Below are 17,086 nucleotides of genomic sequence, written 5' to 3' on the forward strand. Positions count from 1 at the left end.
GACCCCCCTTTGAAGACCAATGAGCACTGTTAAAGTTGTTCTTTTTGAATTGTTAAGTACTGTTAAGTTAAGTTCAGTAAGATTGTATTGAACCCCTTCGTGTAAAAAAAACCAAACTTCAAATGAATTGTTTTGCTTCCCACTGCAAATGTACAGAACCTTGGCCTTGCAAGTATTTTAACCCTAGGTATGGCCTCCTGGTTTTCAATACATTTTCTGCATAATCAATTTCACAGTTTGTCATCAAGGGCTGATGTGTTAGAACAGTGAGGACAAACCCATTAACATCAATTATCTTTGATAAAACTAATCATATTTTATGGCTTGTTAACTTTGTCAATGGAAATCATTACCATTACCCATTGATGCAGAATGATGAAGCACAAAATTGTTCTCCACTGGTGTGACCTAAATGAATACACTGAATCTTAAGTTGTCATAGCAGATGTGGTATAGTTGCCAATGAGACAACTTTCCACTAAAGTTCAAATAGAAATATAATTGGCCCTACAGACCATATCAAAATGTCTAATCAACCCTTGATTACAAGTGTACCAATGTAAGCACGAGTGGGAAAAAACAGAAGAATGGACAACAAACTAAACAGTTTCAATCTATTTTCTTTTTTTAAAGTTTTGTACATTTGTAAACCATGAATATTCTTAAGTGTAGAAAATGAAAACGCAAATGTCCATCAATTCCTAATTTTTGTTCAAAGTCAAATGTCAGATTGTAAAACAGAAGCGTTTTGTCAGACCTCAGGTTAACTTTTATTTTTAAAGTCAGTGACTGCATTTGAATTGTGTATGTATGTTTCACTATGTACCACTAACCTTTTAACCTTTCCTCTTAAGCATCAGAATCAAATTACATAACTTCTTCAAAGCAAGCATCTGTCTCTTATCAAATTGAAATGAAAAAGAATTGCCCCACTGGTGGAAATTTGATTAAGACTGGTCAGTATCAATAGGAACCTAATTACACACTGACCAACTCACATGCTGGTCATTGAATATTAATCACTGTAACTGACAACTGACAGGAGTTCAAATGTCACTCCATTAACATTTAATCACCATACACACATCTGCATCAAGTTTACAACTCACATTACATTGTTCAAAAATATCTACTTTTCTTAACATATTTCAATTTGTGGATTTTAATTTTTGCAACATTGAGGATTGATTGCTGGTTGCTTAACGTCCAGTGGCAAATATTTCATGCATATTCCCAGATGTACAAATCACTGAAGTCATATCTCTTTTTATTTTTTTTTATCAGGCCTTTTCTTAGAGAAGTTAACTTGTACTTTTACTGTTCTAAACACCCTAGGGATCAGCTCCCCTTGATTTAAAGATTTTATATACATTTAAAGTACATGTATAAACAAATGCATTAGACATGTAACAGTTGACATTTATAAGATAATAAAATCTACAGCAGCATATAACATGCCATCAAAAAAGTCTGCATCAAACTTTTAACACAATAGCCTGAGAAATAAATTTTAAGAGTTTCTTCACGTTGCCAAAACTAATTGTTTTCTTATCTTCAATAGACTGAAACGACTTTTTTGTAGTCTTGGCACTATGGCCTACCTAGTTGCTAAAAGTGCAGACTGAAATTATACTCTACCTTTGCAATGTTTATGAATCTAGAATACTAAAATCCCACTACATGGTGACTCGTTGTTGTAATTGCCATAGAGTAACAAGTCCAATATAAAATTCGAATTTGATAAACAAGTAAAAGTGCTGAAATTTTCACTTAGAATCCAGAATAAACCGGGTAAAATATTCCCCTCTTTTGCACCAGTTGCTGTATCAAATTAATTTTCACATTAATCCAACGCAAAATAAACACACATTAAATTTTATCTCCATAAATGTGTCAAAACAGTGAAATCTAACATTGTCACATGAATGCTTTCACCCACGATTTAAAAATGACTAAGACTTTGTTAAAGTTTGCAAGAATAAAACACTCCTATGACCTAGACGCTAGGTGAGCTCAGTCGACCATATTAACATATAAATCAACCTGCCATGTGTCAAACTTTCAAATCTCTCACCTGTCTAACATTTCAAAACAGAGGCTCAACAAAGGATTTTTCTGGTTTATTGACATGTATGAAACGAAAGAATACCTCTTCTTAAATATTGATACATATATATATATTTTCTTTGGTCATTCCAATTTTAACAAATTATATTATGGTACAAGTAAAATTGGATAAAGTTCAGAGAAAAAAATTTCCAATCAAGTCTAACTATATAATTATATATATATATGATATAATATATAAATAGAAAACATAAGCTACATATACATTGAGTCTACATTAATTGATATGTTAATTTTATATTGTGTATATTGTATTGTATTGTTTGTATATGCCTTCAACCCCCAGGGGTATAAATGTGCATTTCATTAATAAATTAATAGTTAAAACATGTACATGTATTAATAATGTCTGCAGATCTAGTTCACTTTAAGTTTACAAAAAGCATGTTTTGAAAATTGAAAAAAGTAGTTAAACATGTTAAAACCCTTGTTTACACAAATTTAAAATGATGTAGTAAAGAACTTGGTCAATGAAAAAATGGTGTCAAATTAAAATGACTCAGTAATTTGAGTACACTTGAAACACGCATTCTATGTTTGTACATGTATGTAGATGTCAGTGTTCTCCCCAGGCCCTTAAAGGACCACGGGCCCGCGATGTATAATTTTGTACCGCGGTGGTATCGTTCTTGCCGCGATGTATAATTTTTCTCCGTGGTGCTAGAGTTTTTGGTAAAAAAATCGTAAATCGGTAAAGATTGAGACGACTTGTTTAACTTTCCATTAGGTTTAAAATTTTACATGAAAATTGACCAGTTTAATCCAGATCTGACAGGTAGATTGTTTACACCACGTGATCGATTTACCTTTTGAGGTTAACCTTGATGATTGGATTTAATCGATGTACCTGATTCTTTTGTGTTTTAATTAATTAAGAGATTATAATTTTAATAACAGACTTGTGAGGGACAAGCAGACATTTGTTAATGAACTCTATTACGCCAGTCTTGAGTCAAAATAATTTGCCTGTTGGAAATTAATTGTGGAATTACTTCCCCTGATTTTGCGTATCACAAATAAATGCTCCTCTTATATAATTTCTCATTGAAAATAAAAATAAATTACAAATTGAATGCAAAATTATATTAGAATGTTACATTAAAGATAAAAACTTTTTTAGAACATACCAACAAAAATGTTTTGAAAATTATTTTTGAGAATCATACTTTTATTGATGCACAGACATATTATATTAAATTAGTAGATTTTTCAAAAATTACTGTGCCAAGGCTGACAAGCCTACTGCCAAAATTATATCAATTGAAATGTAATATAATCCAAAACAGGACTATATCTCAATATGAACTAGTGGATAGATATATTTAAATAAGTACTCTACATGTCTGCAACAAAGTATTAACTATAAAAATAATTTGTTGTTGTTTAAAAGAATCAGGTCTAAAACGATGGAAAATAGTTTTTAATCTACTGAAGGTTCTGTATCAAAATTTAATCTTGTTCAAAGTTAATTGTTATGGTGAAATCTAACATGGGGAATGTGTAGTGTAACTACAAGTATCAGGACAAAATGGCTTGATCAAAATATAAGAAGTGACTTTAGTTTAAAGACTAATTGTGCTTTCTTTTATTTATTCTTCAAAGATATTAAAGTATACAAACTGTTTATTGATTTACTTTTTCTACCAATAATTTTCTGACCCAAAGTCCATACAACACAGTACCACAGTTAACAAAACAAAGGCAAAAAGGTAATGACAAAAACTAACAAGAAAAAAATAAGCGACGCAACGTGACACAAAATATTGTAAAAAATTATTTCGTCACGCGTTACCCTGGTGCTATCCAAAAATCCTGGGGAGAACACTGGATGTTTTGAATCACTAAAGCAGACACCAAAATTTTCAAGACATAAACAAGTAGAATTTTGCAAGGTCTAAGACAATTCCTTCATATATACATGTACATTTTTCATCAATATATATAATTTTAACATCCTTCAGAACAGACCTTAATCACACTGACATTCTTTTGAAATCATCAAAGCAGGATATTTGGACCAAAATAGAGACTTTTCTGTTCAATTGACAAGTTAGACTAATTTTAGCGCTATAGAACCAGGTTTAATCCACCATTTTCTTCATTTCAAAATGCCTGTACCAAGTCAGGAATATAACAGTTCTTGTCCATTCGTTTTTGATGCGTTTTGTTATTTGATTTTGCCATATGATTATGGACTTTCACAATTGATCTTCCTCTAAGTTCAGTATTTTTGTGATTTTACTTTTTTCTTACAACTGAAACTACATACAAATGTTACATGAATGAGCATGTAGAAAATGCTTCTTACTCATGGCCTACAAAAGCCTATTACATGTATAACATTAAGACATATAGATACTTCTTAACACTTAATTTTCTATAATTAGATCAAATGAGAATCATGCACTATTTTTGTTATATTATAATGTGATTTCACTTGCAACTAATTAGTTTCTGCTTCTAACACAGGAGTTTGTTATGATCTCTTATTTGATTAACTTGTGGGGACAGGGAATCTTTCCTTTACTTATAACTTAGTTCAGCAATTGGCTTAAAATTTGAAACCATGAAAGATAACATGTAACTAAAAACTTTACATTCAATTAAGTTCCACACATTGGGTATCCTGAGGCCGATCAGAAATCAGCAGAGCCTCAAGGGGTCTGAAACCAAGCTTTAAGACGCCTTTTCTTAAAAGCCATAAAACTGTTACCAGGGTATTTGAATCTTTATAGAACAGTTTATAAATCTTTAAGTTACAGATCTAAAATAACTTTAAACTTGATAAAATTTATCAATGTAAAATACTTTGTTAAATATAACAACTACATGGAAAATATGTTTTTATACAGTTTCAAGGGAAGATAACCCAATTTCAATTTTAACCATGTCTCCTTGGTTATTATCTCCCTTTATTTGTTATGTTAATTTTGTATTACTGTTGAACTTTTAACATTCCTTCAACAGATATAAAGCTTCTATCACCATTTTGAAATACAATTTGAATTTGACATGTACATGTATAGCTCATTAAATTAAATATGCAATATTGTCATGTTGAACATATTAGTAACAGCGATTGGATGCAACAGCTGTCGGACTGCAAGCCAAAGAGAGCAAGATCAGTCAGTTAGTCTATATTTTTATATAAAATTTGAAAGATGTTATTTAAATACATGTACTTGATGAATTTTCAGCATTCAAAATATTGGAAAATCACTAAATTTTATGCTTATCCTTGATATGTGCCCCAGGTGTTCCAAAGCAGGTATTAAATTGTGAAACTTTTTAATATGGTGTTATTTCAAGTTAATTGCTTTTCAAAATTTAATATAGTGAGAATTTCAGTTTATTTTAGTTTGGGTGCATTGGCTCAAAGTGCAAATATGGCACATTAATTGACTTTGTCATGTGCTGGTTAATTCAACTACATGTTGTACATGCAGCTCTGCTCCAAAAAGTGTACCAAAATTAAAAGTGCAAGTGTCTATAAATCAAGCAAGTCAAGTTCATTAGAGAAAAACACAAACATGACATGTGTCTGTATAGTAACAGTGTACAGTAACTGTATACAGCCAAAGGGTCTGGAAATGATTATATTTGCCAGACATGACCAACAATGTACATTTGTGTACACTGAAATGGCAGATAAGCCATCATACGGGTTTAGGTTGAAAAATATTTTATTAGAGAAAATCTCATTTTCATGCCAATTTGCTTTAATATTTGTTTCACATTATATTCTGGTAATAAAACTACCGCTTAAGTATAGTATTATAATCAAAAGAACTAGTTCATTCTCCTTCCAAATAAGGAATTAAATTCATACATGAAAGAGTATGGTCCAACAAAAGAACTTTGAGGACAGGGCCTAACTAGCCTCTTTTAATAGTGAGGTAAAATATATTCGCAGAGCGCAGTGAGGCAAAAAAATTTTGGCGAGGGGTCTGGGGGTTGCTCAAGGGAAAGCTCTGAGGAAATAACGCAAAATCGTGCATTCTGAGCGTTTCCTAGGCTCTTTCTTAAATTGAAACATAATTAATTTTTAGCTATTTTTTCGATGATATTCTGGTCTCAAAACAAAAACATTGATTCATTGTAATTTAAGACTTGTAGATTTTAGGGACAACATTAAAAGACTGATATGTAGGATAAAGCAAAAATTGTAATTCTCATAATCATAAATACAGGATCTGTCTGTCTATCTTGTCTTGTGCTAAGACTTGGGTGATTTTTTTTTATGGCTAGATTAAAATATAAAAAAAAAATAAATGCAGTATTATACCTTCAGTACTTGTACTGCTTAAGTTGACACTAGGGACCATCTTGACCTTGTTTTAACAGTATTAATGATTCTTTTATTGTTGAAGACCCTCCAGCAACTATCAAAATGAAGAAAAGAAATAAAAACTTTGACCACTTGGATTGATAATTTGTATTTTTTTCATCGACTTTGAGTGCGATCAGGCCCCGTGCACGTTCTCTCCATATTCCTTTATTTTCTGTTAAAGGGTCTGAACATGACTTAATGCAAATTTAACCCTTCAATGTAAAAGGTCATATGGCATTTCATTGTTGGGTTTATCAAATTATTTGATACCAGGAAATTGGTGACCTTACTTTAATTGAAATCATGTCAGCTACATATATCTAGTTTTATCGACAAAATAGTCAGCTTTATATTCTTTGAAATCAATACCTGTCTGAAACTGTTACGATATATCAAAACATTCATATTAACTCAGTGTTCTCCTCAGGCCGATATGATGCTGGGGTACCGCAGCGCCTTCATAATATTTTCGTTAATCCCGCAGCGTCTGAATTGGCTGCTGTCCCTCACTACTTGATCCCGCAGCGTGTTAATTTTCACATTTTCATTATAAATTTGTTAAAATTGTCAAGTTGCTGACATGCTGATCACAGCTGAGAGGTCACTCAGTGTTACGCAATATCTGATAATATAGTTTTACCTGAGCCACGCTTATCTCAGCCTTATCGGACTATGTTATCATGTAATAGCGTAAATGATCATCAAGAAGATAGATATTTTTAGAAAAAATTAAAAAAATTAAAAACTTCAGTGCAGAAATTGAAGAAATAGATCGCAAATACATTCTATTTAAGTTAGGCATCGTGTGTGTGATTACTTGACTATTTATATAACGAATTTTTTCATTGGTCTAAAGAAGAATCTATTTAAACACGACCAATGAACCTGTTCAATACACGTGATGGAATCAGTGATTTTCCTGGTGTTTAGGGGAAGGGTCCTGGGGCCCATGCAATTGGGAAAAAAATTATGGTTTGGGAAAAATATGAATGGTCTTTACGAGGGCGGGCACACGGCGTAAGCCGTGTGCGCCTCGCTAGGGGGGTTTGGAAAATTTTGAAAATTAGGTGCAAAATCCTGCATTCTGAGAAGGATTAACTGCATGAATTGCGTACAAAATAAGCTATCTTTTTAAGGAAAAGGATTAAAAATAAAAGTTGAATGTGTCTGAGGACACATTTGCATGCACTCAAGCTTTGTAACTTTACTCTTGAAAGGTAAAATTCAACCTATCCCTTCTGATTCTATTTATAATGATGAGAATCTATAGAAATTCTAAAAAGACACATTTGAAATCTGAAGCATTTATTTTTTAGTTTTATTTAAAATTCCAAGTTTTCCTTCATGTTTATTTTTAAACATGTCAACTAGTTGTTCCAGTTCTGTATCTGAGAGTCGGTCTTTTCCTTCTTTCACTTGTTTCATCAGAAGGAAGTAGAAACGACTTTTTGAATCCAAAAGCTTTCAGCTTCCAGCATTTACTACCGTCCGCCGCCTTTAGCTTCTTTGTGTAATATTTGGAATTATGAGACATGATCTACGTTCATTTTGTTTACATTATGTCTCATTTTTTTGCTTTGTCATTGAATTATTCATTCGGATGTTTCAAGCGCAAACGTGACCAGAATATCGTAGATTGCAATGCAATGCAATCCAAAAAAGATTGCAAACCAATCATAGTCTTAAGTGAACGATAATGATAACTCCCGAAATACCCCGAACGCTCAGAGATTTGTCAACAAAATAGTACATGATACGGAGATACGACAATAACAAAATCTCGCGACGATGTCCATATACGATTGGGAATTTTAGAGCTGAAAATTGGGAAAAAAAGAGCATATTTCTCTTTGGGAATGGGGCCGAAATTCGGCCCCAAAATGAGGGTTGGAAAATCACTGGGAATTGAATACACATTGCTAAAGATATTTACGATGAAAATTATGAATGAGAGTATTTGTAGTTGAAAAAATTAAAATAAACTTTGATTAAAGATAACGAGAAGTGATTTATTTTAATTGAAAGTGAAAAATGTTGCTTGCAAGGTAAATTCGTTTCAAACTGTCATATTTTTAGAAATAAAATGATCATTGAACATCGATCGAGAGTGGTTTTTCTTTTTGCGATTTATGAATGGAATGTGAAAAACTATATCTCGAGTGAACGCGATTGATAGTTTAGATTATTTTTACCGATAACCGCTACGAATTTCAGCTGACGGTGACTATAGTTAGTACCTGGTAACCAGCCTAGTCCAAATAAATTTATTAAAAACAATTTTATTTTTTGCTTTGACGCCTTCCTGCAACTTCACAACGCTCATTCTTTCAGTTGAAATTCAAAAGAAAATTTAAACTTTATTTAACAAGATAGTCAAAGCCAGGGCAAAAGCAAAAACATAAAATAGCCTATCAAGACTTCATTCATCATTATTTAGACTTGTACCTGCCATGCTCTAAAAACCTTGTTCTAGTCACGATTTTTAGTTGAACAGGACCAAAGGTTTGACCATAAAGCACCAGCTATAAAATTTCTGACGCCGGTAATTTCATGCGTCATACTTCGCATGTATCATAAATTTTCGTCCACTTGTCACTTCCCCCTTTTTGAAATTATTTTCATGCAAGTAGCAAACCTTATATTGTGGTTACTACGGGTATTTTCCATCGACCCCAAGTTTGTGCAACTATGCAACTACCGGTATTATTTATTGTATTGCAGAGAGTAAGCCGTTGTATTTGAACACCCAACCGTCAACAAAGGAGAATAACTTGGTTCGAGAAAATATAGGTCACAAAGGGAATATTGGCCTGTTGTATACCTTTACTTAGTACCTACCGAAAATAACTGCCGCCTTGAACCAAAGGTGGCTTTCGAAATACTCAGTTTACAAACACAATCTTTGAATGCTTGAAATTAACTTCACATTACAGCAGAACTGAATCATTCAAATTCCAAGATGGCGATTCAATTTAATCTGTCACGCATGCGCTCTTAAACAAGCACCTGTTACTTGACCTATTTACCTGTAGGCCAAATTATACATTAAAAAATAGTTCTATGGTCATGTAATATTTGTCTTTCTCTTTAAAAATTGAATTAATATACATGAAAAATATTTTATTTTATTATTCTCATGATTTTTACAATAAGGAAATACTAGATATGACTGCAATATTAAATAAAAGGTTAACAGTCGAATTCATCCGCATTGTTTAGAAATACTCTTTCCATGTTTTCCTCATGCATCACGGTTTGTTACAATTGAACACATATTACTGTTACAATAAAATAAAATAACACCCATAACAATAAAAAAAATTAAAAAAAATAGAATTATTGGGTTTTTTTTGTATTTTGTTTGACCCTCGAGTAAAATTAGTTTGGTTTTTATACAGCATGATTATTGATTTGTTCAACTTCGGGATTTGTACAAATCCTTGATTTGTTTTATTATATAAAAATAGTCGGGTGCAAAGTCAAAATATTTTGAAAATGCACAGAATGTGAATCAATAAAGTTATGTTGTCTTGTGAGGGAACAACCATTTAACTTCTAAAAGAGTTAAAAAGGAGGAGGTATATGTTATTTTCTGGGTAATTTTTTTCTCTCCAAAATTCAACACAATGACTGTATATTTTAGGTATAGGGGAAATCTGCATTCAGAATATTTTTTTTGTTATCTGCTTGACCAGAATTTTTTTTCATCCAATTGGGGGATCAGAATATTTTTCAGGAAAAAAAACATAATCCTTGTCGTTCCTTTTCCTCCAATAAAAGAAAAAAATATATGTCGGTTACGATGGTTTGATAGAAATTTTATTCATATTCTGAATAATGAACTTTCATAAGGGTAGTAATGCCCTTGACCATCAAAATCTTGCTCCCCCGAAATTAATTTTATCAATGTTTATGTGCGATTGCCAGTTTATATCATAAAAACTATAGTAGATAAATACTAGACGCTTTTAATAGCAGAAATAATCAACACGAAAAAGATACTTCAAATGTGTCGAACATGCCAAATGGATGAAATTGTCATGCAGTCGATTCCTTATTGTAGTTATTGCTCTTGACAATGATGACTTTCAATAACAGTTTTTGGCGTTATATAGAATGAAATTCAAAACAGTGTGGCTGTGGCCATTGATTGACACATTAAATTCATCCATTGACTGGGACAATTTAGGTGAACGTTTGTATGTAACGACCACTGCTCACTATCAGAGGCGGATTTAGGGGGGGCCCGGGCCCCCCCTTTTTGGGAAAAATTTGGTTGCTTATATAGGGAATCACTGAAGCGTGACTGGAGCGGGCCCCCTCTTAGGTCAGTCAGTGGGCCCCCACATATGAAAATTTCTGGATCCGCCACTGACTATGTACTTTTTAAAGACACTTAAACTATGGGGTCACCAAAGGTTCTCAACGCCTTAATTAAGTAATTCGAAAAATTAATCAGAAATAACACGATGTTTTGATTTATATCAATTATATAAATCAAAACATAAAGGTTATTCCTGATTAATTTTTCGAATTATTTTATAATTAAAGGCGTTAAGAAACCTTTGGTGACCCCACAGTTTAAAAGTCTATCGTAGGTACGTCGTGAACAGTGGTCGTTACATACAAACGTTCACGTAAATTGTCCCGGTCAATGGATGAATTTAATGTGTCAATCAATGGCCACAGCCACGCTGTTTTGAATTTCATTCTATTACTTTCGCATTATAATAGATGCTTCGAAACATTAAAATACTAAGCTGACAAGCAATACAAGATCCGCATTAAGAAAGAAGTGTCAGTCATAAAAGTTGTTGCCTATAAAGGACATTTTTTTTTACCATTTGTTTTGTGTTTGGGGAGGGGGACTACAGAAGAAAGGGAGATAGTGTAAACAGAAAAATAATGATCACCAACACGATATCCCCCTTTTTCCCCTTAAAAAAGAGAGTTCAATCATTAACTTTGTTCGTGTACAGTTTTGTAGAATATCCATTGTTGAAGATGCACGTGACAGGCGAGCTACACAGGCTCTTAAGAGCATCTAGTTACATCATCAAAATTATGTTTTTCTAGTGTGACCAGGCCAATCCAATCATTTTTAAAATCCCTACTTCCTCTACAGAAAATCAAAATGCAGTCCAATTGCATTTGCTACCATCAAATTGCTAATTGACGGCGAGAACTCTTCAGTTACAGTACTGTTATTTCATTACTCATGATAACTAGTAGGCACTGTTTTTGTACATTTTATTTGCTGACGATAATGGTATTATGACATCAGTGGAGGATTCAGGGGGTGTAAACGGCTTACCCTTGGTAATAACTTTTTCGGAAAATTGCGCCTCCCTTTCCTCAAACACAGGCACTTGTCTCAGAACCCCCCCTACATACCTCAAACCCTTGATAAGCACATTGTACTTGTGCACATTGGCAAATTTTAATCCCTTTGAAAACCTCAACAAATTTCTTTATTTTTATTCTGATAACTATGTTCAAGAATCTGATGTGCAGTAGTTTTAGTTTGTTGATGTCATTGGCGGATCCAGGGGGGGGGGGGTCCGGGGGTTGGAACCCCCCTTTTCTTTGGTCGATCAATGCATTTGAATGGGAACATATAGTTGGACCCCCCCCCCCCCCCCCCCCCCCCTTTGTCCTGGGTTGGGAACCCCCACTTTTTAAAATGGCTGGATCCGCCCCTGGATGTGGTTCATATATAACTGTTTCACGTTTCTCGTTTTTAATATAAATTAGACCATTAATTTTCCCGTTTGAATGGATTTACACTGGTAATATTTGGGACCCTAAATAGCTTGCTGAGCTCTTCTGTGTGAGCAAAGGCTCCGTGTTGAAGGTCGTACTTTGACCTATAATGGTTTACTTTCACAAATCTTGACTTGGATGGAGAGTTGTCTCATTGGCATTCATACCACATCTTCTTATATCTATCTATATACTTTCATATATTCAGGAGGATGACTAATATCTTTAGAGAATATTTAGCACAGAATCTGCGGAAACCTGGAAGTGGCTTCTTTGGTTGGTATGTTACGAAGGTAAATATTTGTCTTAATATATACTATAGTACATCAGAATGCTGCAATACAAATTGACAGTACTTCAATATGAAATGAATCGAATAGACCACTTTCGAGTTCATCCGTCACCGGCAAAAACTCGTCAATTATGCACGCCTTTATGACGTCACTTACCAGATAGAGGGGCTCGCCTGTATCCCTGCACTATTTACGTTCATCAAGCGTCTTAGTGATCGTCTTTGTGCAGGATAACCTAGAAATAATGGTTGCTCTGTAGGTACTTACTGACAATTCCCTAATGACAGCAGTGTTGATTGTCAATTTTGAGAATTCAATTTGCCGAATAATTCGTACAATATAGAATTATAGTTTTCCAACCACTCGCTCAACATTGGAAGGAAGTGACGACGCCCCTAAACGCAAAAATGACGGTGATAAAGGCGCGTATAATTGACGAGTTTTTTCCGGTGACGGATGAACTCGAAAGTGGTCTATTGCTTTGTAACTGCTTCCTGTATTAACAAGGATGCTATCACGCTTCGAAGTTTTATGAATAATTATACCCATTTTACTGTATTTAAATGATTTTTTTACATTTTTGCATGTATGGTAAAACCTCGAATTCAGACATAATATCCAAACTGAATTTAAAACGTAACGGAAGCCGTGCGTTTTGGACATGTCCAAAATTACTGCATTATGTACTAAGCACATCAAGAGGTGTGGTATTTCTTATTTTCTTATGATTGCACGCTATAGATAAACACAATTCCTTTTAATTAAAGGCTGAAACTTTCACAGAACCACCATGCATACGTTTACAATTTTAATAAAGCAGAGATAATACGGAAATCATATTTATTGTTCCTAGAATATGGTTATTTACCACCAACCCATAGATGACACATACATTAACAACTATAGGTCACCGTACGGCCTTCAACAATGAGCAAACCCCATACTGCATAGTCAGCCATAAAAGGCCCAGAAATGACAATGTAAACCAATTCAAACGAGAAAAATAATATAGGTTGCTTAATTTTTATCAGATGTATTGTTCACATCTTAAATCTTCCATCAGGTTATGAAAAGAAAATTTTGAAACTTATTAACATCTTGACACCAATCACATCAACAATTTTGTTTTTAAATTTTAAATTCAGAATATCTTTTTGAGACGAAATGTGATTTTAGAAGAAAGTGCTGTAAAACTGTGTCAGATTGAACCACACCACAATGTTTTAGAGGTCGGGTTTGGACCAGGAGTTGGACTTGAAGCTGCGTGTAAACATGTGACGGGTAAGCTTGTAAATATGTGACGGGTAAGCTTGTAAATATGTGACAGGTGAGCTTGTAAATATGTGACGGGTAAGGCGATTCTCACGAGGGTCTAGATTGGGGTCCCTCATCTCATTTATTCCTTAAAGACCACTTGATAGATAATTTCCAAATGCTGGTAAAGTAAGACTTTTGTTAGCTAGCTTGCTTTGTTTGTATATTGTATAATTGTAATTGGGATAACGTCAATCTAATTAAAAACCGATCTCTCATCGCTCCTGTTTCTGATATGTCGCGTGGGAGATCTAACGAAACCGGCTTTGAGGTCACATGCGAGTGAACTAAAAGTTATGAATTTATAAAGATATGCAAATGAGTTGACGACCTATTAATAAGCCAATCAAAAAAGTTTATGAATTATTTTGACTGACGATTTCGTCGTAAATAAAATGAGTTACATCCCTTTGCCTTACGTTAAACTTCCAAGATCGTGGAAGACTCGATTTCATTGGTCGAAAAAGACACACCTACGAGGTCACTCCCATGTGACCTCAAAGCGGGTTTCGTTAGATCTCCTACGCGACATATCAGAAACAGGAGCGGTGAGAGATCGGTTTTTAATTAGATTGGGATAACGTCCAATCTAATCTAAAAAATGATTGATGCGAGGTATACTTTATCGTAGTTTTAACATGGGTAGGCATTATATTCGTGATTATTTTTGCCCGAGCGATAGTGAGGGCTAAACTAACACGAATATAATGCCTAACTATGTTAAAACTACAATAAAGTATAGTTTGCATCAATTATTTCGATTCTGATTAGGACAATTAAGGTAATTTCTATGTCTGATGTGTATAAGTGTAGATCGTTTGTGTAGGCTCTTCCATGAACCTCACTTTTTTGTTTGTAAAGAAGCAAACGACTTGCACTGTGATTTTTCAGAGGGAGGAGTTTGAACAGTCAAAATGAATGGTTGTCGTATCTAGGTCAAATATGTCAATTTCGGAATGCAACACATTACTGTCATAATAAATGAATTTTGGAAGTGTTTTAAGTCAATGAAATATATTAAATGCATGCCAATTTGAAAAAATTCATTATTCTGCAGTAGTCAATATACGCATGTGCAAACAAATTTTATTGGATTTAGAACATCGGTTTGTCCACAAAGCGAACGAAGCACGTCATATTAAAATTAAATATAATCTATACAGGTTGAAATATGCCTATATATATTGTTTGAAGATGTCAATGTTAATTTTCTTTCTTAGAAATTAATCGAAAATGCAGTACAAAATAATTCAGACGTGAAATATGGCAAACATATGGAAATGAGACGTGTTTTTTTTTACCACAGTGTACTGTCGAAATGCGCATCTGGTGCAAGAAAATTGGTACCATTAATTTTATTAATAAAGTGAAAAGTAAATAAAAGACAAATATATATATACAAACAAAATCCCAAATCAATTGGAAGTTCCGACAGGTGCCTCGGGAGGATTTGGATAATATTTTACCGTCAGTCGTCAAACGCTCATTTTCGGCTTCTGCTAGCTTGATATTGACGAAAATGTTACTGTGATTCGTCAAAATATCCTTATCGTGATTCATCAGAGGTTCCAAATAATTATGGTTACCGTTTTTTGTGTGAAAAAGAAAAAGTGATTTATTTTATCGTCATTCACCAAAAACTACCGTTCACGTCATTTGGCAAGATTTTTTGCGTTATTCGTCATGAAGGTACCCCATTTCGTAAGATTTCTTGCGTTATTCGTCATGAAGGTACACCATTTCGCCCTTCATATAAAGAATAGAGAAAAACGAAGATTAAAAATTTAAGCATACGGATATGAAGAACCAACCTCCAGACCCTCATAAAACACGCGTTTTCAAGTTCCAGAGACATGTGCCTGTCTTAATAAATGAGATATATACATGTATGTATATTTTTGAGAAAGAGTGTGTTGAAAGTCTGTTAAAAAAAGATGTAAATTTCACGGGACTTGGGGTATGGATACCTCTTTTATTTAATTTATTTGTTTGTAGCTGTTTTATTATTTCGTAAACTATCTTTATTTTTTTGTTTACATACAATGTAATGTGCTCTTGTTCTTATCACAATTGTACAATAACAGTAGTTCATATTTTTAAGGTTTAATATTAGATTTTTTTTACTTCAGGTGGCAATGGTAAAATATATGGTATAGACTTTTCTGATAAAATGATCTCACTAGCCAAAAGACGGCTATCAAAGCAAATACACGATGGGAAAGTATGCATTCAAAAAGAAAATGTTCTCGATCTTCCTTTCGAAAATGACACGTTTCACAGAGTGTTCCATTGTAATTGTTACTATTTTTGGCCTGATCTACAGGCTGGGTGTCGTGAACTTTACCGAGTTATGCGACCGCATGCGAGGATGGTGACAACTATTCGAGTTGACTCTATCAAAGCGATCACTCAGAAAAATATATTAAAATACGGCCAGACATCAGATCACGTAGAATATATGAAAACATTAGAAAAAGTAGGATTTAAGAATGTGATCATGCGCAATGTTGAGGACAGCGGGCAGACGTTTCAAGCTATATTTGCTGATGTTGACAAAACGTAATTCAAGTTAAAATAAGATATTACACCTTTAATTTATTATGTTTTATCCAGCAATCAGCCAACTATGCACACATATTTTTATTGCATTATTTGTCCATGTCCAAAAACGGAGGGATTGCAGGTGTTCAGGAAGGATAAGCAGATCCTGCTACACACATAGCACCAATAATGTTTAGAAGCACCAATAATGTTTAGATTATTATTAGCAGGGTTTCAGTGTATTCCACATGATTAATCATTTAAACATTTAAAATGATTTAATCGATCTAACTTTTGAACTGCAAACTATTTTTAAGTCTAAGACAACGAAGAAACTAATGAAACGTATGTTAATACATTTATTTTACAAAAAATGCATATTTACAAATTGGAATTAAAAAGTATAATCAAGTGTTGCGATTTTTAAAGTCCATCAGTATATTTCTTAACTTTAAAATTTTTGATCATTGTAAAGATAAACAAATACCTCTTCCATAGGGTTGTATTACAAACCTTTAATATAATAAGACATAACTACTGGGTCACATATGATCTTTTGACAGTTAGACATGTTTTCAGGCATTGTCATCACTTATCTCCCATGCAGAGTTATCGGTCCTTTCTTTCTCTCAATTGTGTTTTTTTTTTAAATAAATTTCATATGAAACCGTTGTTATGAAATAAAGAACTGTGTTGGGTTGCCAATGAGACAACTAAC

At 33.4% G+C, this 17,086-nt stretch overlaps 2 protein-coding genes across 4 annotated transcripts in view; one reads left to right on the plus strand and one right to left on the minus strand.

Annotated features, from left to right (window-relative positions):
• The window catches only part of LOC139503748 (catenin beta-like), a 29,061-nt gene extending 19,557 nt beyond the window's left edge, over nucleotides 1-9,504 (minus strand). The window contains exon 1 of one of the 3 annotated variants that reach the window (XM_071293594.1): nucleotides 9,296-9,504. The gene's annotated coding sequence lies outside the window, so the exon portion shown is untranslated. Of the gene's footprint in view, nucleotides 1-833; nucleotides 2,066-9,295 lie in introns of those variants that run through there. The other 2 variants (XM_071293596.1, XM_071293597.1) reach the window with 2 other exon arrangements.
• Nucleotides 9,505-9,644: 140 nt separating this feature from the next.
• LOC139503753 (uncharacterized methyltransferase YdaC-like) lies at nucleotides 9,645-16,708 on the plus strand. Its single transcript, XM_071293607.1, has 4 exons — nucleotides 9,645-9,710; nucleotides 12,429-12,513; nucleotides 13,659-13,794; nucleotides 15,957-16,708. Exons 2-4 carry the CDS (start codon nucleotides 12,433-12,435, stop codon nucleotides 16,388-16,390), a joined length of 651 nt encoding a protein of 216 aa, XP_071149708.1. The 5' UTR covers nucleotides 9,645-9,710; nucleotides 12,429-12,432; the 3' UTR covers nucleotides 16,391-16,708.
• The last annotated feature ends 378 nt before the right edge of the window (nucleotides 16,709-17,086 follow it).

The sequence above is a fragment of the Mytilus edulis genome, chromosome 14 (assembly GCF_963676685.1).
Source record: "Mytilus edulis chromosome 14, xbMytEdul2.2, whole genome shotgun sequence".
In the NCBI taxonomy this organism is placed as follows: Eukaryota; Metazoa; Mollusca; class Bivalvia; order Mytilida; family Mytilidae; genus Mytilus; species Mytilus edulis.